The sequence below is a fragment of the Neodiprion fabricii genome, chromosome 3 (assembly GCF_021155785.1).
Source record: "Neodiprion fabricii isolate iyNeoFabr1 chromosome 3, iyNeoFabr1.1, whole genome shotgun sequence".
Taxonomy (NCBI): Eukaryota; Metazoa; Arthropoda; class Insecta; order Hymenoptera; family Diprionidae; genus Neodiprion; species Neodiprion fabricii.
This window is the reverse complement of record NC_060241.1, coordinates 8,371,623-8,393,885: the sequence shown is the minus strand read 5'-3', so window position 1 is coordinate 8,393,885 and position 22,263 is coordinate 8,371,623. Positions and strand designations below refer to the sequence as shown.

Genomic DNA, 22,263 nt, shown 5'->3' with positions numbered 1-22,263 from the left:
AATTAGAATTAACTCCAATTTCCAGCAATTTAGCAATGAAGTAATTTCAGCAACACGTTGCACGATGGGAATATGAATGTTGGGTCTATTTCTACGCGGAAGCGCGTTATGGTCACGTAATTCAATATCGTGCCAAGTTTGATATTATTCAACAACAAGCGAACGCGATAAAGGAGGACAGACGTTATCTGAATGCTGCACTGAATCACCGCTGTCTTCTTTGCCTTCGACTTGTGTATTTCCCTGTATCTCTTCATGCAGGTGTTTGCATCATTGCACGCACTCGCCGGCATTTTGCTCAAAGTCATCAACGCCCATCTGCCGCGAAGCCTGCCTACACAATCATGGTGTGAGACTAGATAATAATACGAATGACAAATCGAGTGGGAGGCACTAGCAAAGGTCATTTCGCGATGCTATGATGACCACCTAATATTACATTTTGTTATTCCGATACAGAGGAAGAAAAAACACGAAAACCCAAACAAAAGAACTGAATGACAGACAATGTAAATTTTCTGAAGTGACTGTAGTAAATGTTTGATAAACTTCGAGGTATGAATACTTGGTTACATTGGTCAAATGTTCAGTGAATTGCTTTTATTTATGATGTATGATTTATGCGATGGATACGAGTATCAAGGACTTCTTGATCATTTCAACCATTAGTTCAATTCACGAGTTGCATTAACTTTACGACGAGTGATGGTCAAATCAACTAGTTCGCTAAATTATTGGTTGGCATATGTGCATTATACTTGGTGAAGTAAATCTTCACAGTTAGTACCAGTGTCAAAGTGTAGGCTTGCGGACCAATTCCAGCGGTAGCATCAACGCATCATGATCTCTGGATGTCATGCAACATCATCATACGTGCCCGAAATCCCCTTCGCGAGAAGAATAGAAAAAAACGGGTTTTGCCAATACTAATCGTGTGTTGGGTCAGAGTAGCCTGCAACTCCTGGCTACGCACCCCGTGGACTTTGATCAATTACAATACCCGAGTAAATGCGCAATGTATAAACCTGCATATAATAACGAGTATTAGACGAACTGGCAGCATTCAAGGGCCCATTGTGCACTGTACGTAGAGATCAGCTTGATGCCCCCGCGATTATACTAATAGGCAATAGATCGCTGAACGAGCAGTCACAGTAGACGTGGTTTACTTTTTTGGATCCTCTCCCTTCGCTCAATCTCGTTCCCTGTGATCGCGTTTTTTCATCATCTTTCGTAGGGCACAAAAAAGGGGTCAGAGGTCAGTGGAACGGCGCCGGGCACCAAGCAAATATAAGATCAGACTCGCGGCGTAACGTTCGCTGCAATGCTACAGATACGCGATGCTGCGTGCACTGAAAGAATGCGTTTCAGCCCGTGGTTTTTGAGTCTGGTCTCAAAAAGTCTCGAAGTCTTATGCATGAAACAAAGCAGGCGCAAAAGATGAACTTCAGAGATGACACTGTATTATACATATGATAATCGAGTTGAACTTTGTGAAATTGGTTTAAACCTGCATATGAGAAGAAAATTGACGATTTCAACTGTAAGAACATCCATAGAATAAACGAAGATGGACATAGAAATTTTCTTTACTGATGAAAAGATTCGACCAGTCACACGGGTACATTACAAACTGTACTATCTATGGATTAAGGAAGACAAAAACATGTCGTCTCTCAGAATGTCTGTCAGAAACTCAAAGATCCTAATAGCTAAAATTAAACCATCGTTCAAGTATTTGGTACAATTACGAAATCCGAGTCATGTTTGTGGAAAAAAAAAAAACGCTAATCAGTACACTTCAATGCTGGAAGTGTAACATGCTGTAAGGATTATTGCTAATCGCTAAGCCAGAGGTTGTTGGTAACCCTGATCCTTTTATTCAACCAACTATTTTCTGAATTCGTATTCTTCTCGTCGTTTGTCAAAGTCAGCTGGCACTAAGTGCGCCTAAATAGGTTACGGTGAACCGCAGTGAAGTTGGTTGCGTAGATTGTGAGTAAAAGTAATGCGCGTATGTATGCACTGGGCTTATCATAAACTACGAGTAGGTACCTGGTTCGATATAGGTAGTGTTGGTAACGGGGCAAAACGTACGACTTGCGGCGAGAGAACAAGCACCAGCACAATTACGATGCCTGAGTATCGGTGACTCCATCGTCAGCGAGAGGCACAGAGTGCCGTAGGCAAAAAATGCCGTTCACTTCAGGCCAAGATGTCGGCTGATTCAGAACCCGTTGAGTCAGCTTCTTAGCCTGCCACTATCACCGGCACCAGCAGCTCCTTTACACACTCACGTGTTCGAGACGGAGTTAAGTTGCTTGTTTCACCTATGTTTCCTACTGTGCATTTATGATCTTTCTGCACTGCTTTGAATATATCGTAATCGTTGGTCTCACCCTCTTGGAATTCTAAACGTATTATCGCAGTTAAGCGGCTATTAGAGAAACCGTTGTTGTTCAAAAATTCGGGACCCTTTTCTTTTACCCTGCACTACGTTAACCAACAAAAAAGTCATTGTGCTTGTACCGGACATATTGAAAGTGAAAACAAATATTTTCTATAATTTGACTCCGGTTGCGAGTACGCTTATCTTTCGTCTAACGAGAAAGTTGACTGCTTGTGGTCAGTTGAGGTTACGATTTAGCCGCGGGCCGGATGTTTTTATTTCGAATAGCATTTTTCATACTCAGAAGTATATTACGAAAACTATTCAAGACACTGTAATCGATGGGCAAAAGTTAAGAAAATATTAAAAGACGACTTTTGTCCTACGTTCAATATCAATTTCTATATTGAAAAAATAGTTTCTCAGCTGAATTTCAAAAACTCCCGTCAGGATCGTAAGCATTTAGACGAGGGAGGTCTATTCCCACTATCCGTCCGCTGAATCCGGATAAATTATCATGGAATTGGCCCTGATTGAACGTGACGATGTGAGATATTCATTGACTCAAGGTTGAACGTTCTTAATTGTACAAGGCCTGCGAGTCTAGAATCTCTTAGACTGACGTTGTGTTAATAGCGTAATTTTTTTACCTTCATTTTTCATTCCATCTATAGTACAAAGTATCAAACATCTCGATAGTCAAATTAAGCCTATGATAAATTATAGGACCATATTGTAGGATTCATAAGCCACGGCGATTTAGCTAGTATATCATAAAATAAAAACACATGTACGTCGTTCGTCATATAAACTGCTGCAACACGATTTAGCAACAAAACAAATTTCCGATGCATTTGCTTGCCTCGATTAAATTTAGTCGCATAACAATACAGACATACGTGCTTGTATGCATAAATCCACAGTATTCAAGCATTGCAAGGTATAGTATGTTATTTAATTCTCTTGTTTTGCTGAGCAATTAAAAATGGTGAGCTCGCTATTGCATATGTTTAATTCCTGTATGAATATCCGACAAATTTTCTCGGCAGGCGGTAAAAAAAACGTGACATTCTTTTCATCCTTTTTGAATCATAAACGTTTATGTAGTAAATAGACAGATACTGTATTCGCACACTACGCAAAATTTACACCGTTACGTGAGCAGATTGCTGTATTTAAGGGGTCCCATCTATCTGGATGGGTTCAAAATATCGATTTTTATGCACTTTTTGAAAGGTTTTATGTCTTAAGAATATTCCCTGTGAATTTCTACATACATATGTAGCCATTGCTACAGGGGACCATAGCATTGATGACTAAAGGTAAAATTGAAAATATTCACTTATACTCTTTACCTTCAAAACAATTGCAGAACCACAGTAAAATCTTTGATCGCGTTTTTCTCGAAACACTGTTTTCGAAACTAATGGACACGATATCTCGAGAACCGCTCGATAGATCCTCTTCAAATTTACACGAAATACGCGTAGGCACACTCGGAAATCGTTGACAATCTTACTTTTCTAAAAACGGCGAAATTTTTTATAAATTTTTCGTACTTAAATATCAGTTGGTCGTCATTAAATGAAAAAAGAAAGAAAAAAATACAAAAAAAAAAACTGGCGACCGGCAACGACTAGAGAACACGATAAAAAAACATTATTTTTCCAGCGGCTGTTGTGTTTTTGTTTGTTGAAGTTTTTTTATAACGATGTATGTACACTTAATCAAAAATAAATCAGTTCATTTTCTCCCATAGGTTGTGAGAGAAAAAAAACACCAAAGCTTGACTCTTTTTTCGAGCCGCCAGGTACCCTCCTAATTCGGTGGAGTAGAATATTGGTTAAACAATGGTATCGAGTAAGTAGTTAGCACTAAATGACGAACGCGAATTTTCTATGTACAATAGACCGGAATGGAATGCTGCAGCAATGCGTGCACCAAAGTGCGAAATGAAAAGAAACGGGTATTGAACGACAAGTGAACGAGTCTATTTCGCAATGGGTATGTAGTAGGAATGGTTAGGCAGCGAATACATTTTGAAAAAGGCGTTATTCTAAACTCGGTATTGTAAAAAACCGCACGAAGTGTGTTTTCTGCTTGGAGCAGTTTTGAATAGTCGAATCAATCAGCTTTTCGATTACGCACCAATAAGAGAGAAGCCGCAAGGAATCAGTTTTCTCTTATTCGTTTTCATTTTCTATTTTTCCGTTCTTCTAGTTTTGCGGTTCATTGTTCTAGCGCAAAATGAGCCCACCGCTCATCTTTGTTCATGAGGTCGAGTCAAATTGACTCTACCGTTTTGATCGATGCTACGACTTCAACGGTTCAATGAAAGTAGGAGTCACAAACACAAACAAAGGACGCACATTTGACAGGCTCATATACATTCTATTCAATGTGTTCAGAAAATATGCCAGTTCGTTTCAAGGGTGACTAACCCTTCCTCAAAATGGTGCTGATTTCGAAGTATTAAGAATGAGCAAAAAAATAGAAATAAATAAAAAATTATCAGTACCAAGAAGTTCGTTTGTCAGCTTAAATTAAATTTAGTTTCAGGTGTATTTTTTTCATGTGAAAACCGAATATCCATCCATACCGTATACGAAAGATATGCTGAAAGCTGTCCTCAACCTTCACGTGCCGTCAGATATCCTGCTTAGAATGACATCGGAGTCATAAAAATGGTCTCAATTGTAAATGCGTATCGAGTAAGTCGATAACCACAAATCACGATTTGCGGGTTTTACGAGCACCCAGCACATCGGAGACCGAAAGATAGAGAGAGAGAGAGAGAGGGGGGGGAAGAGAAGGAGAGGCTTAGCACGCGTATCGGACATCTGACGAGATTTTTCCACAACGAGTCTGCACCACCACAAACATGTGTACGTGCATTTTAATCGGCAAACGAATCTTCGCAGCGTTTGCAGCTACCACGGTACATACATGCATGGCAGATAAATCCGACCCTGCGTTGTACCCACAGGCAATCCGATCACGAGGGAGAAGATGCACCATAAGTTTCGAGGAAGGTCGGAGGAGCAGAGCGTATTTAACCTGCACCTTTACTTGGCCCTGGACCTATAGCCACGATACCAACACCTGGAAGCGAGCGCAGGTGGAAGCTGGTGCAAGTAGGTGCCTAAAATCGTCGAGTATAGTACTACCAACTATCACCACGAATACTACGACCGCAACAGTCCAACGGCCAGACGCTCCAATGATCGTTAAATCTCTACAACTATCACTGAACCCATCGTCGATATCCAGATACACGATTAATACCATGAAAACAACGATACGGAGTTGGAAGATGCTTGGTCAGTACTTTTGTCACATTGTAATATCAGTGGTAATAAGTAAACAAGAAATTCAATGATAATGAATTGGTTAGGTTCAGTTATCCAGATACCTAATTGCTATAATTCCTTGAGGATGATCTTGATCGTCGTCCGAATCAGAAGTCGGATTCTCTCTTATAATTTGACAAAGAATAGAAAACTTCAAAGATAATGGTCACATGACACTCAAGCACCTTGTACATATAATTCCCCGGCATACATTCTATGAATCAATCTAATCTCTTCCAAAAATTATGAAATTCTATATTCAACACGCGATTTGTGGATGATGCTCCGAAACGGGTCACTTGAGTTGACGGAGTGCTGCACCGAGAGAAATTGAGTAATAATGCACTGAAATTGGGTCGAACAATGCTTATCACTTTCATAGAACGTGGCTCGGATGCTGTTTTGTTTTTTGTTTTTTTTTACGGGCAAGTTGTTCGCCGCCCATGAAGAAAAACGGAGTTTTGTTTGAAATTAGTCAACAGCTGCGACGCACGGCATCGAATGCAACGGGTGTATGCAAAACATCCTGCACCATTGTTCTCAGCTGTTCGTATGACCCGCTTATTGCTGATGCCCCGACCAGCCGAGCGGCACGAGAAGTGAGGCGTATTCGATCACCGTTATTGATTGCGTAAACGAGCTGATGACGATTAATTGGAGCCTCGTCTTCATTCGGAGGAGAGATAAAAGGGAAAGAAGCGATGGAAATACTTGGAACGTAATACTCTGGTGCATAACTAGATCAAATTAACTGTTTATCGGCTTTAGCTTCTTGGTGGTAAATTGAAAATACAAGAAAGGGTTCTAAAAAATAGTTTCCGGCATGCGATGGCGACGTTGAATATTTCGTTGGAATAAAAAAGTTAACCGAAACGCGTTTGAAATAAAAGATCGCTTTCCAGGGCTTCCGTAAAGAAAAGTCGAGAAGAAAATAAATTAGTGAATATAAGCATTTTTCAATTTAGGTTAACCAGAGCTTGATAATACTTATAATCTTTGAGTTTCTTATACATGCGATGAGATTTTGGGTAATTTGAAAATTGAAAATGTATTTCAAGTACTTCAATGACTGTTTCGGTCAATCTTACCGGGATAGAATGTGATTACTAGTTACCGAGAACAGCGTTAGTATCGACAAATGCATCATTCAACTTATGTCAGATGAGAAAAAATACGAATCAGATGATTCATCCTTAGGTACCACGAATCTCTCGAATGATCAGGAGAGGTTCCGTAGGTTCCCAATCATGTGGCAAGGTATTCATTCGCTACTCAAAGGTTGAGCTCGCAGCCGGCTCTTTGTACGTTACACATCTTTCTACAATCCCCAAGTACGAACTATAAAAATCTCTATTCCGTCTGCGTGTTATACCTGAATGCACGCCATCCTCGGGTTCCTCAGTCTCATCGCGACGTTCCTCATCGTCAAAAACGACGTTGACATTGAGCCGATCGATGCACTCCAAGTGGTTCCTGTGCCCATTCATCTTTCGTTCGAATCCATGACCCTGCGGATGTTCGTCGGTCGAGGGATACTTTCCGGCAGTCCTGATCAAGGCACTCGAGCTCCGGATGAGTTTAGTGCTGTGTGTCCTTCGAATCAGACTTGTAAAAGCGCCTCCATTGCTCTGCTTGGAGTTTTTCGCCGGCTCCAGTTGCCTGGTTCTTCCGGTTTTTCCGATCGGTGTGGTTCCCTCGTTCTCCTTGAGAGATTCAGAGGTTACCGAGCGGTCCAGCGGCCCTCCGAGATTTCTAGGACTGGCCTCAAAAGCAGCGATGGCATCGCTAACCCTAAGCTTGTCCTCCTTGCTCTGAACACCTGGAATAGCCGGCTGCTGTTCCTGGATAATCGGGGCCGCCTTCCGGCCTGTGAATCTACTCTGGAACTTCTCTATGGTCTTGAAGGATCTCGCGCGAACGACCTTCTTCGCCTTCTGCTCCCCAGGCTTGTTAGTGGTGCCGTTGTTCGCCGGTGCCTCGAAGAGACGCGAAAGTGACTGCACTTTACCGACTTCCGGTTCGAACCCGCTTCCAGCACTGGACGTCCGCGTCAGCATGAGGTTCGGCGTTCGGGAGACCGAACAGCCCTTCGAGGATGATCCGCATATCGGAAAGGTGTTGCAAGCGTGGTGGAAGGCCCCCGAATCTCCGGATTGTATCGTCTTCGCTATTTTGGCCAAGTGCCGCGACTCCCCGTCCAGAGATACGTAGAAGGTTGATCGCCTCTTCGGTGAGTCCTCCAGCTGCGTTGGATCCATCGCCTGCAGCATGTCGACTCACCAAATCCGCACCAGCGATTTTTTTAACCGCTCTGAACGAACGGAAGAAACTAATCTACCAATTGCCAGCTGTCCCGGTACATGAGTAACAGAAAAAAAAAAAAAAAAAAAAATATGAAAAGAAGATCTTTTCTCGTTTATTTACCCGTACCAGAGACCTACATGATAGTGTTTTATCGCTTCCGCAACATCTCGTTACATAGCCGCGATACGTAACTACATGTACAATAACCACTACTTACAATGAGAAGAATCATTTATTACATCGTGACTAACTTTTATTTATACAAATATTTTTTTTTTTCTTCCCAAGGAACGTAGAACACTGTGTACGATTACTTGCAACGAAATATAAGTATAGACACTCGGGAAAATGCAAAAACTACGCGCTTTTTTACGCTGCTGAACCAAGAACACAACACGCAGCGCTGCCTCGACGTCCGATCCGTTCCGTGGGCAGCACTGCTGATATCTGCCGGCTGCCGCTAGCCGTTGTTGAATTCCGAAGGCAGAACTGCCTGGCGGACCGTCTTCGAACTACGATCCGATATATACTCGGTTCGCTGCGAGTTCCAAAGGCACGTAGAATTGAAATTTTCTGTACATTTTTGATACTTGCGTTGCGGTTGCCGTGGTGAAAAAAAAATTATTCGACACTGCTTGTCAGAAAAGAGTCGTGTCGTGAATTCATTTGCGCAATGTATGAATAATAGAAATGTGTATTTTTGCCGAATGGTATTGATTAAACGGTTTTTCTGGACTTTTGAGAATTTTACGAGTTCATTGTATAGAACGAAATAATCGAATCGGCCTTTTTTGTAATGCATTCAAGCGATAGGCTCAATTCACATACATATATATAATCGTTGTTCCATTAGCTGGATGAGTTTCAGTTACCTATAATAAACAAAGACGATACACTTTTTCTGAGACCTGAACTTATAACAAGTTCAGAGAAAAGAGTGACCGATCAATTGATATTGTGCACGGGATTATGGCTCACTTGGATTCTTCACATTGTGAAAAGATTCATCAGTTACAGTTAGTATAAAATTCTATAAAAATGGGTAAATAAGGCTTGAACATCAATTTAGATGATACGAATTACGAAAATCTAAAGAAACAATAACACGTACTAGAGATTTTCCGGTAACAGCCACAAAATGAACTCTCATCTTGTAGCCAAAACTATATGTATCAGTTACGGTAGAAAACGAAAAGATTCGACTACTGTACAATGATCAGAGCTTCGTAAACTTTTCTCTCGATGAAATAATTCATCTCCCCGTAAAGTTGAAGTGGGGAAAAGCTAAGTAATCCAACCGATAAACATTCATCGCGTTGCGCTATGCGTAAGCTCTAAACCTCCATAAATAAAATGCATGAGCGAAAAAATAGCCGTGAAACGGTTCGTCCACCTATGATGCCTGCAATTTCATCCGGCGCTCCATGCTGCATCACAGATGACGGTGAATGAGAAACACTAGAGGCACAAGAAACATGATGTATGTACCACTGCGCAAGTTATAAGTTATATACGGACGTGGTTATACGGTAGAGTTTTCTCAGTCAGACTCTGTCTGTAATGGATCCTGGTTCTTTGGTGACGCGCGTCAAGCGTTTTTCCTCACAGTTCTCTTCTCTCCATCCTTTTACACGGCCATCTTTTTCATTTTTATCTTCTACAACCATGGACGGAGATCCTGATGTAGAACAAGAGGTTTATGCATGCGACAACGGAAGAGTTCAGTAACCTTTTTCCCCCATCTTGCAACAATTGTGCGGCTTACTTTTTTCCTACAGCCAATTGTGTCTCGGCTGAACTGCACTGTGCGGAATTCGTTTGGGTAGTTGACTCGATTGGTCAAGATCAAATCGCTCGACTCCTTCTTTCTTCTTTTCTTTCGTCCACTTGCTACCTTCGTATTCTCGTAGTATCGATAATATTAACAAAAACGAGAATTGAATTCAAACTGCAACTGTGGAAGTTTTAATCAATTTAATCGCATTTTCTGCTCGTTGAAACGAGACAATTGATTAGAATACATACCGCAGACAATCTTTCGAGTAGTTCATCAGCATATAATCAGAATCACATAATATGTGACTTGTACCTGTAATTCAACTGAACTAGATTATTATACATTTGAATGGATTCATATTCGCTCAGCTGAGTACCACTCTTAAATTTAAATCCTCCATATTTCCTCATCCTGCAAATGGAACGCAAAGACCTGAGATAGTGGTGAAATAATTAATTGAGTCCGATGGCATTTGGACCTTGCCTTATGGTTTCCTCGGTTTACGTTCCAACAAACTTGAGTACAGGTACAGCAGCTTCTATAAACGCGGATTGGGTAATAATTATAACCGGAGAATTCCAGCGTGACAATGCTTAAATAAGAAACTAATTAAATGTAGCTTCCGGGTGAAGTTTTTGTCCACTTGTTTGAGATCAAGCGGTTAAATTGCTGAGTCGATTAACTCAGCAGAATTTCGCATTTGAAGAGTAAATTTAATTCAGCAGTAGTTATTAAACTGTTTATAGAATTCAATTTTTCAGCTCGAGATTGAAACGTGTGTGGCTTTAGTGGGCACCGAAGTAATGGGAATTGTATAATAGCAGACTCCGATAGACAGAACCGCGCTTGTCAGTTATAAGGCAATACACGTTACTATCGAATTCCCGGCAAAGTGAAGGAGGTCAAATCGAGCGTAGAGCGTGTAAATGCAACGGTGAAAGTGTTCTCGTGGTGGCGCGACTTGTCTGCAAACACGTCGTCGTCGCGACGATTCGAAGCCCTACGAGCAGTTCAACGGATGGATGAAACAACGTGTCTGTAGTAATGAGAAACACCGAATCGTGAGAGCGGCAGGCTGCTGAACGTCTGGTACCCACGGCGATCAGAAGAACGCGTATCAGGGTGTTTCCACTCGAACAACTTGTAGGTATATTTAAAAAAGCGAAATCTTTGTCGATGCATATTTCATAGGTCACTCTCGGAATTCGAAGTTTTTCTACTTTAAATAACACGGGGAAGATGTCAACTTGATCTTAGAAGTATTTTACACGTAAAGAATTGAAATTTCTGTAAATGATATAAGGATTTTTACATAAATTTTAATTCTAAACTGTTTGAGTGTCGAATTTCGCTCAATGGAAACTTTCGCGAAGATTTAACTCCCTCTGAAATTCTTTCATGATCAAATTCGCGTCATTAAATGGAACTCCGAATTGTTCGAATGAATGGCTAAGCAGTAGCGATTTAAAAAAATTACGATTCCCCAATATCAACGAAATGGTAAAACTCCAGATTTCGAGAGTGACCTTTAAAAATTTGATTCAATAGATATCCTTTATTACCATATTGATTAATTTTTTCAAGTGGAAACAAAAAAAAAAAAAAATGTTTCTAGTAAATATTTAAATTAGAAACTGAAGCTTAGATATCGATGGTTGAACATTTCAAATCGTTTAAAAATGATTCAAAATCTAGCAGATCCGTTCAATATCAGCCGACGATAGCACCTTTAATCAGAAGATTATTATTAACAGATTCGCCGACAATCGAACAAATCCACCGAATCTATACCAGATTTTGAACAATCTTAAGCGATTTCAAATGAAACAACACTATCTATAATCTTTCGTTTACGTAATTCCAGTGCTTTGTTCCTTTTTGTTTTTTTGGTTTTTTTTTTTCATTCTTAGAGAGATCTTTGTATCCTGTAAATACAAAAATTTGATAAATACTTAGTGTGAACGTATCGCGTTGTAGAATTGATAAAAAGAATCGATTTTTCGCTGACCAACCTCGTTAATACCGCCTGTCGAAGGACAACCGTTTACAAAACTGTCACACGAATTAGGGGAGTGAGACGGCACCCGTTGTATCTGCAGTAAACTAATTTGCATAAAGGTCCAACCGAGAGGGACACCGCCTTGCATTTCTATTTCGGATTTAGAGATCGGTGGACCAGTGAAGCAGCTAAATATACGAGTTGCACGACGTAGCAATGACCCGTAATTCAATACTGGACTATGACAATGGTGGGCCGCGACGTCCCGGAATTATCCTTTATCCTGTGCTGGCTGTTCAACAAGCGACCCGCAGCGCTGGACATTGGATACAAAAAACATGAGAACTTGCCCTCATCTTTTCCGGATTTCTTTCGATGCAGTTCAAATTGTACATATACAGAATAATTGCTGAATATTTCTCTATCCTTCGCTGGATCGATTCCTTGGTATAATTTCTTCGAAAGAACAGCGCACGGACTTTTGCACGAATCCGTGAACATTACGATTTGACTTCTTGTTCATATATACCTTGATACGTTTCAACTGATATTGATCGAGATATATGACTGGAAATGAGAATCTATGGTGTCTCCGCAGTCTTCAGATTCAATTTCTTTCACCTCGATCCGTCGAAATCCCAGAGGCGAGGAAATATATCTACAGTGCTCGAGTAACTTCCTGACACTCGTAAAACGAGGACGACGACGATACTGCACGAGGGACCGGGGGGTTTGTTTGTTCTAGTCAAACTCGATTTCCGTGCGGGTAAAAATAGACAAAAAGGAAACAAACAAACGAGGATCGCGACGGGCCTGCAGAGAATCCAGGGCAACTGGAACAGAGTCGTCCTCGGCAAATGACCGGCGATATAAATTTTACGGAAGATATGCTGGATCGCATCGTTTCCGATGGATTGTACCAGACTCACTGTTCCGATACAGAGTCACGGGCCTGGTAGGCACATTCAACAATGATTCACTCAGGCTCGTGACTTCGTTTGTAAACTTTACGGAACGTGAAAAATCTACAGTCAACGATCGTGGTTTACTCATGGTTCAACAATGTAGCATATCTCGAACGAGTCTTAAGAGAAGAGCGAATCGCAATGATACTGGATCGAAATAAACGGCTGAAACGTCAGATTGAGAGTCTGACTGCGCATGCGCAGTATTATCGGACGTCATGCAGGGTGGCCACTTCAAAATTCAGCTGTCGAACGCGGCTGATGGAGGTTATGTGTAGGCGTTGCTGTTTTATTTTTTACTTCTGCGTCAAGCAGGTATCGATCGGTTAACACAGCGATTCGGAAGGCTTGACAAACTTTTATTGTTGACAGACTGATAACTCTGCGTGACTGCTACGAGTCAACATAACAACATGATTTCAATTCGCCGCTTTGAGTGAGTTGGCTTCTTTTGCCTTGCAGACGAAAATATTACCGCGATACGATCTCGTAGCTAAAGGAGTTCAATTATCTTGCGCATGCGCAGTTGGTAACTCGGCCGGTTAAGTTTTATCATTTTCTCTCAAGATGTTTAGCAATTATTGATCAATCAGTGACGTCTTTGCGTGAATCGTTCTTAGAGTGATCTAATCTTCGTGGTATTTGCCACCTTCGGAGGAAACTTTCATTTCAAAATGTACGGACTGTACGGCATCGATGATAAGTTAAATACACCGTGTGCACAGGCACCTAGCGCAATTGAATGTCTCGTGTCAGACAGGAAACAGAGAATCGTGATCGGCCTGCCGCCGTTTGACTTCCGTTTAGTCGTGCAGAGGCAGATAACTGAGAAGCGAGGTGCAATAAATACACGCTGTCTCTGAATCTCCGGTTTGCATCTACTTCTGAAAATACCTGTATCAATATTCACGATACAAGGTCGTTATTCGACGTCTCAGAAAGCAACAAAGAAGCTTCCCAGTTGAAAACATTCCATTCGCTAGAATGGAGGAAATCTTTTCTGATGTACGAGGTAAGCGGGAATGATTATAACAAATTTTTAAATCCCAGAGTATCGTGAATAAAAATTACGCAAAGATGACGTTAGCCGCGGAACGTGACACGGATGGACGAGGTGCATGCTGTCATACACTGTCATACGACGAGGCGTTATGGTGTGACGGTGAAAAGATACAGAACGATACGGTCCTTCGCGAAAGCATGTGTATTTATGACTCGCGTCAAGCTTGTAACGAACGACTTTATTATCCGCGAGAGATAGGTCCAAGCATAACGCGTAATTCTTCCGATGCGATAATGATGCAAGCTTGACTCAATGATAATTACGGTGGTCTTACAGCATGCGTTAAGGGCAGCGGGAGGATGCGACGTACTCGCAGCAACTGCAATTTTTATTCCTTTCATTTTTAATCGCGTGCTTCTCTTTTTATCCTTTTCTCCTTGTCCTCGTAAGCGCAAATAACACGTGCATTGTCTCGTGCTTCACAATGAGGTGCTGCACGAGTGTTAGGAAAATCGTTGCCAGATTTGTGGAGAGTTGAGTAGAATGGTGGGTAAGCAACAACTGTGTCGAAACAAACTGAATACGTATCAAGAACCTATTTCCATTGACAACAAAATAATAAAAACCTTTTTTCGAAGTTTTTTGTGCTCCACAAATCCAACGAAAGATTCAATTTTCGTTAAATAACTTTTGACCCTGAATAAATTTTGAAAAGGTGAATTCGTCAGAAAATAATAAAAAAGATCTTTTTTGAAGAGCGTTCAATTCTCTACACAAAAATATAACAGCGAATTTCCTCTACGACGCATCGTTAGCTAGAGTTATAATAATCAGAAGGAGCAGAAATCATTTTTTTCCACGTTATTCTTAAAGAAAATAGAAATGCGCGATGAGCAACCTCTTAATGTTAATATTAAAGATTTAATATTTTAACAGGCGTATTTTTATACCTAAATGAAACTATTAAACATATTTTTTTTGTTTTGAAACACCCTAATATATATTACGCACCTAAGATTTTTAATAAATGAATCATTGAAGAAATAGGTTTTTCTATGTACGGAATGTAAATATTGTAATACTACCTTCTGGTCGAGCAGGGCTAAGTTTCCAAAAATATGTTAATAAATGGAGTTTTTCTACAGTGAAAATATTCAAGTTTTGCATGTTTCTCTGCATTATACCGTCGCGGACTGTTTTCGATTCGCTGATTACTCTTCAAGAACTCGATGGAATGTAAATAACGATTCAAATTATTGACCAATCGATTTATTGTTCGGGCTAGATGTGATATTCACAAAGAATGAGTAAAAGTCAACTGAATTTTCAAATTTTGAAATCTTGTAGCAGTTTCGTTTTCCAATTTTTGTTCTAATTTTATTTATAAATTACTGGAAGATAATTAAATTGCGTACAAGGGTTGAAAAAAATCATTCTTATTTTCGTTTCCATGCAAGTGATTCTCGTAATTGCTCGCATAATTTTCGAACTCATACCGCGAGTGGCGTGTAGGCTTTCAGGGTGCGTTGCAGAGGTCAGTGTACCTTAAACCTGCAGTGTAACACGAAGAACTGACAGCCGTCGGGGCAAAGCCCGTACCTTATAAGACGACTATAAACCACCTTGGCCTTATACGCTAGCACCATGTAAAGTACTCGAGTATTTTACTCCAGGCAGATTAAGCGCACGCGGCGTTCACAGCTACGGTTAATACGCGTACCGAATTCTTTACCTCACATCATCGTTGTATTGTACTTACTGATTGACGATGTGGAATAACCGTTAATTCTTTACAATCTGAAGTTGCAATCGCAACGTCGCGGAGACGGTAAAAATCCTCGCAAACTTCTAGATTTATACTCAGAAATTAAAAACCGTATATTTCATATTTATGCGGATATTTTCACGTGGCAGAAATTAACACGGTAAAGAAATTGGTACGCATTCTCAATTAATTGACACGTTTATTCATGATCGATGGGACTAGTGAGACGGATGATTTATTCTACTTAATTATTCATCGTTACTGAATTCAACGTTTAGTTAATTGCGGAACTTAAATTTGCCGCGTCGTTTAATTGGAGGCATCCGCTAATGTAAATAGATATCCGTGTTACCAGCAGATATGCTGCTGAGGTAAAAAGAGACTCCTGTCTTACCGACAACGTGGCAAATCACTTGCGTCGGTAATAAGAGGCATTCACCCGCAAACCTTCCGAAGGCAACTGAACTCAAAGGATTCCTCGTCAACAACAGAGTTTTACGTTATCGACGGCTCACGTGACAAAGAAGTGAAAAAATGTATACTATTTATTCCATAAACTAAATTTCGCTAACGACAAATAATCTAGTAGAACTTGAAATTGAAATCGTATACTTTTACATCTGAAACATATCTCCGTTAATTCCACACCGGTGACCTGATTGTTTGTTAACAAAATGCTCAAATAATTGCGTAGTCCTAACGTTTCAAAGGTTCGAAAGCAAGTATAATACGGAATCACCGATGGTAAATATTATTTTTCACGTTCCAATGTTAAAAAATGAAAGAAATCGTTAGTAAATGTGCACTAAATATATACTCGTCGATAAACCTTACAGTCTGCTCATACTTGACCCTCTTGGCGAATCTTTGCTGCAGCTGTCGAAAAGATCACGTGCTTCAAGTTCGATAGCGAGCCGGTGTTTATATTTAAACACTGCAACAGCAAACATGCGCGTTGAGAGGTTTAGGACCGGCGTATACGCGGTGAGTTTGATTCGGTCACTGACAGCTGAAGTATCCCACATGACCGGAGGGTAAAACTAGCTGTCAATTGACAGAGTCAACCTGGCTAAACGTACGTAAGTTGAGCAGAACTCGCTGAGTTGAACTCGCAGAGATTTATCTTCGGGCGTAAAGTGGAGAGAGAGCTGAAAAGTGCGGAGGAAAGTTTAAAAGCAGAAAACATAAGCGAGACATACCTAAACGAATTGGTTCTGCATACGAGCTCGTACGTTTCGCGTTGCGGCAATTAAAAACTTTCTCTCGATCAATTTAACTGTCAATATTATGGGAAAGTAAATACTTACATTGTGTGATGGATCACGTTTAGAACATAAGGCAGGATAATATTGTGGAATTACCTGACGAAGTGTAGGATAGTTAGCAGTAAGGATTGGAAACTAGACACGTGACCGTTCCACTCGCCTCGAGACTTCACGACTAGACTTTACTGCTTGTAACCGTTCTATGAAGTCAGTTTTGCGTATTCGAGATAGAGTGACGGTGAGGCGACACGATTTCAAATCACATCAATGGGTTTAATAGCGGGCAATTAACTTCTTTTCATGACAAACATTGCGGAGCTGAAATTTTAAGGTTATATTTGCGCAATCGGCACTTCATGTTAAATAAAGTTTGTTAAAGATGGAACGGTGAGGCAGTTTATTCAAATGAGTTGTCGAGTCACACATTATCAGCAGCTCACTGGTTTAGACGGCAAATATGTATCGGTATAAATACTTTGAAGAGGTAATTTGGATGCAGCGTTTTTACCGTAGTTTAATTATGTTAGTCAATCCGAAGATATTTGAGGTACCTGATTGAATGAAATTAGGTAAAAAATGAAAATTTGAATCGAACTCGGAAATCGTGGCAGTTGTTATTTAACGACCTTTAAAATTTCGGGAAATCGAGCAAAAATTTTTTTTCTAGGGATTTTCGGTTCGTTGGAATTTTCTCAAAATATAAACGAGTGTTCAAGTGGGCGAGAAAGCAACCATTGTGAAACATTCAATCAGTTCTTTCGCGACGCTGTTTCGTCTTTCAGTTTCAACATTCCGTCGTGAAAATCCCGCGATGAATATTCATACAGCAATTGTGAATTGTGTATCGGAACAGCAAAGAGAGAATTTTTAATCGAATTGCAGAAAAGGGGTTGCCTGCAATATGATATTCACTTCCGTTTCCTACACACGGGCTGTTAAATATTCTACGATTTTCGATCCCGAAAAGATTTTTCGGCTGCGTTTCAACTCTACTGTTACGCGAGAAAAAATTAGCGGAAGGTTGATGATGCAAGTTTGAAAAAAACGTTACACGTTAACGTGACTTCCTCTAACCCCTTGAACCATGACGGTTCACATTCAGCGCAATGAAACACGGGCGTGAATTTGAAAAAGCAAAATTCACTACGACGCTCAATATAGCAACATATCGGTGCAAAAAAATTTGACAACGGGTTTGGCTCGATTACGAATTTGGAGCTGATATCATGAAACTAAAATTATTCAAACAGTGGTGTGATTGTAAAGTAGGGCTGGGCAATAAATCAATTGATCGCGGTCTTCGATCAATTGTTTGCTTAAGGAGCTGATTAATTGATCAATAGAAGAAGAGATTAATTGAAAAGGCCGATTGATCGAAAACAAAACAATTCATCGGAAAAAAATTGATCAACGCCCACGATTAATAGATTAATTGCACTGCTCTATTGTAAAGACAAACGTGCACGTAAATTTGCTACACAAATTTGCTACACAAAATTCTAGTAAAAGAAGTAAAAATTTGGTGTTTGAAATTGAATTACTCGGCATTCTCAATGAAATTTCTTAATTTTGCTTCTTGCTTAGAAAAACACAAAAGCGTATCTTGAATGTTCTTAAACTGTTGTGATAAAATATTTTTAAATGTAATATACTTTTACTGTACGGCATTTGGAATTTACTAAACATGCCACTGAAATTAACAAACACATGTACGAAAAAATTCGATCAGAATCTGTTGGAATGAAAAATATATCGTGGCAAAAGGAATCGATGTACATCTCTATTAATTTTGCTCTACAATTAGTGTGATTTCGAATTTCCTAAAACTGATTTATAAAATGTTGAACGTAATGTATTTGAAAAATTTCGAAAAATTTCCCAGTTTTTGGAAATTACGAAATTTGTGCATATATAAATTGTATACGATATCCCTAACAGTATCAGATTTGAGCAATCTATGAGAAAAATTATTAATCAAATTTTAAATTTGTGACAATTACACCGTAAATTTACTGACAGGTTCTGAAAATTGACTAAATTTAGCTAGTAACTGGGTTCGTAAATTCGTCAAAAATTGTATCGTGAGTAGGAATTTTGAAAATATCTTATTCGTAAGCTATCATTGACTGTATTATTTGTCATGCCCGTATGAACCGTCCATTGTATTACGAATCTAACGAAATCATGATATTCCATAAGATAGTTTGGCGTATAACTATTAATCCAAACATTGCGAGTGAACAGGCTTCGAACCCGGATGGGAACAAATTATGCTGCAATTTTTCTGTTCGATCTAAAATCCGTCTTCATAGAAATGCAGCTACTGAGAAGTTGTTAGGATGATATCTGTGCTCATAAAAAGTCAATGAAATCAATTATCGAAGTGTTTATTATCGACTTTTTTCACCGCACAGTTTTAGTACACATTTACCATAAAGTTACCAAACTCGTGTAGTAAATTTAACAAACTTTTATTCAAAATTTCTGTATCCTGTATTGTAGTAACGATATCCAAGTTTACGATTCTTTATCGCACCGACGTTTGGTAACTTTACTGAACAGTGCCATCAATTACTAATAATAAAATTACTTATTACATGTACAGTAAATTCACAATACCGAACTCGAATAATACTTCCTGTACGTTTTTAGCAAATTTACAACAGAAAATTTTTAACAGTGTAGTTGGCATTAAGCGGTTTTACGATCTCCAACCGATTGAACAACGCAATTCAAGCACAATTATCGGGCTATAAATTTATCGACTTTTAAAGAGAGGGGTGAATTAATACCTGATTCGTGATCCTCGTGGTCGGCTCCTCGGAGACAGGAATGAAAACTCCTTGAAAGGCGTCTTCCGCCCGGCGAGACGCCGTCAGGGGAACTTGCGACACTCTGCATCACTTTTTATTATCCAATAGCGAGTCGTTACCTTCACGTGAATACAAACGAATTCAGAAGCGCGTTCAAAATTTCGATCTTCGCGTCATTTCGATCGCTTTGCGTCGCTTTTCTCGTCAGTCACTTGGGCCAAAATTCACCTCGCGTCTTTGCCACTTATAAGCCGCGTTCGACTCAACAGTTTCTTGCAATTCAGATTCGAACCAATTATCCGGGATTCGCTCTTTTATACAATTTTCTATCATTGGTCTGGAAAATAGGCAATATAATACAACATAATTTCATTTCTACAATTATTTTTCATTGAAAATAACGGATATTTGCACTGCCGCTGATCAGAAAAGCGCAAGTCGAGATTATGCTTGATTTTGACTAATTGTTGATCATCGCCTCGATGTAGATGAACCGGGGTTGAACTAGAATATTTCAAATTTTCTATTCACCGCTTAGACAAAGTTAGACCATTTATGGAAATCTTTTGTTCACGATTGCGTAAATTCTTTTGAAATCCTTTGTATAAAACGTTCGAAGTTCCACGAGATTTTTCAAATCGTAAATCATCGAAATTTCACGAAACTTTCTAAAATCGCTAATATCCGTATAATAATTTTTCGAGATCGTTTAAAGTTATCTTGACGCATCGTCGAAACCTTGTAATAAAATAAAACGAGTAGGGTGAAAATTTTGTGAAATCATGTAACGAAAAATAGCGTGAAATTTTATTACACGTGAAGTGTATTAAAAGATTGAGTAAACTCTGCAGCATCGATTAAATCTACAAAAATCTTCGAAAGCCTTCAATTAGTTCAATACATCTATGCAATTGGAAATTCTGGCGTGTACCATAAAATTGTCGTAATAACCGTTGCTTCGAAACAATTTGACGTGTTTAAAAAACACCGTCAAATTTTTTTCCACGGAGTTAGCTCGTCGGCTGAGAGTAGAGTTTAATCAGTTTTAAGTAAAATTAATTTACCGTCAAATAGAGTTTATCGACGAGGTGCTGTAGAAGTAAAATGCCACGTGTAGGGGGCTATGAGAAAGCGTTTAATGCCTCAATTACCCGTCTATAACACTGCGACTTTTCACTCTTCGTCAGCAGCAACGGAGTTTCGTAACTTCTGGTTAACCGACGCAATTGTTATACAGAATTATTATGAATATAACGACTATAGCGTAAAGGACCAACGCTAGGATACGTTTCACGCCAAGAGAAACATGTATATGAGGTATTCCATGCCATTTGAGAGGACATTTTCCCTGGCCCCCGCCAATTTGCTTCATTATTTTTTATATGATTCTGTAACCTAAAAAAAGCACTCACTATTTTTTTCAGATTTTTCGTTCCGACCATTCTTTTTTAAAAAATGTTACAAACCCTTTCATGGTCCTAAAAAAAAAACGCCATTTTTCATTTTTTTTGTACAAAAATTCACATAATTTCTGGGTCCCAAAACAAACATTTTGCACCACGGTTCAGAGTGGAGAATTCATTTTTTGTATTTTTTAAATATTTTTTTAGAGGAATAATTTTTCTTATTTTCGATCACTAAAAATTTTTCTGTTACCCAAATCGATAGGGGCCCATTCAGAGGAGGGATGAAAGTGTATAAAAATGCAAAACACCGGAAATCAATTTTTTGTCCATAAATACCCCCCTTAATGAAATTGATAGGTCCGTAAATCGAATGAATTCCTCAAAAATCAGCTGAAATCAATTTGTGATGCATACTGTGAAATTTGAAACTTGTCAGTTCATTTGTTCATTTAACACGAGAAGCGAAGTGTCAAAGAAAATTTGCTCGGTCGGTAAGAGTAGGAGTACCACATACCCTTAATAATCAGTGTTAATGTGCCGAATGCCAAAAGTTTTGATAAAAATAGGTATTCAATTGACCTGAGGAAAAACGCGCGTGTATTCAAAGAGGATAAATCCAGATATAGTTGACGGATATTCGACCCTTTATTTGTAACAATTGGCGTCGATGTGAGGCAGCGAGAGCTGCGGAATGTTTTGCGACTTACGTATAAAATAATGATGATGATGACTAAGGCGCGTTGTGTAACGTGTGTTATGTTCATGTATCTATATTTTACAAATGACGAGGACTTATAACAGCTGAGTGCACAGTTTTTCAATCAAATAACGTGAAATTAATTGTGTAATTGTGAAGGAAAAGAATAGACGATATCCTGCTTGCCTGCAGTTCGTATCTCGTTCCGTAACTGAAAGGACAGAAGAATATTTCGAGCAAGTATTCATGGGAAATCCCGGCGATCTGAAGAAGCAGAAGAAGAAGAAGAAGAAGAAGAAGAAGAAGAAGAAGAAGAAGAAAGAAACTTGTGTTGAATTACAACGACGAAAAATTTATTTAGACCAAGCGAACGAATTATTTCTTTTTTTCCTTTTCTTGTTTTTTTTTTTTTATAAGTTCGGTGGTAAGATTTTCATCGAATTTACAAAATTGTGTTAAATATTGGATTATATGGTCTCCAAAGGCACGTCAATTCCGACTAGTTTAAATGACGTTTAGTGTTATTTTTT

At 39.3% G+C, this 22,263-nt stretch overlaps 1 protein-coding gene across 15 annotated transcripts in view; it reads right to left on the bottom strand.

The window, feature by feature from the left end:
• Positions 1–22,263, bottom strand: part of LOC124179077 (ras GTPase-activating protein raskol) — a 224,979-nt gene that overhangs the window by 40,169 nt on the left and 162,547 nt on the right. For 4 of the 15 annotated variants that reach the window (XM_046563108.1, XM_046563109.1, XM_046563112.1 and 1 more), the window contains exon 1: positions 7,112–8,496. The exons of 7 other annotated variants lie outside the window; for them this stretch is intronic. In XM_046563108.1, coding sequence (XP_046419064.1) covers positions 7,112–8,009 — 898 coding nt within the window. In that variant the 5' untranslated portion in view covers positions 8,010–8,496. Of the gene's footprint in view, positions 1–7,111; positions 8,497–19,609; positions 19,968–20,694; positions 20,710–22,263 lie in introns of those variants that run through there. 4 more of the 15 variants (XM_046563118.1, XM_046563119.1, XM_046563120.1 and 1 more) reach the window with 3 other exon arrangements.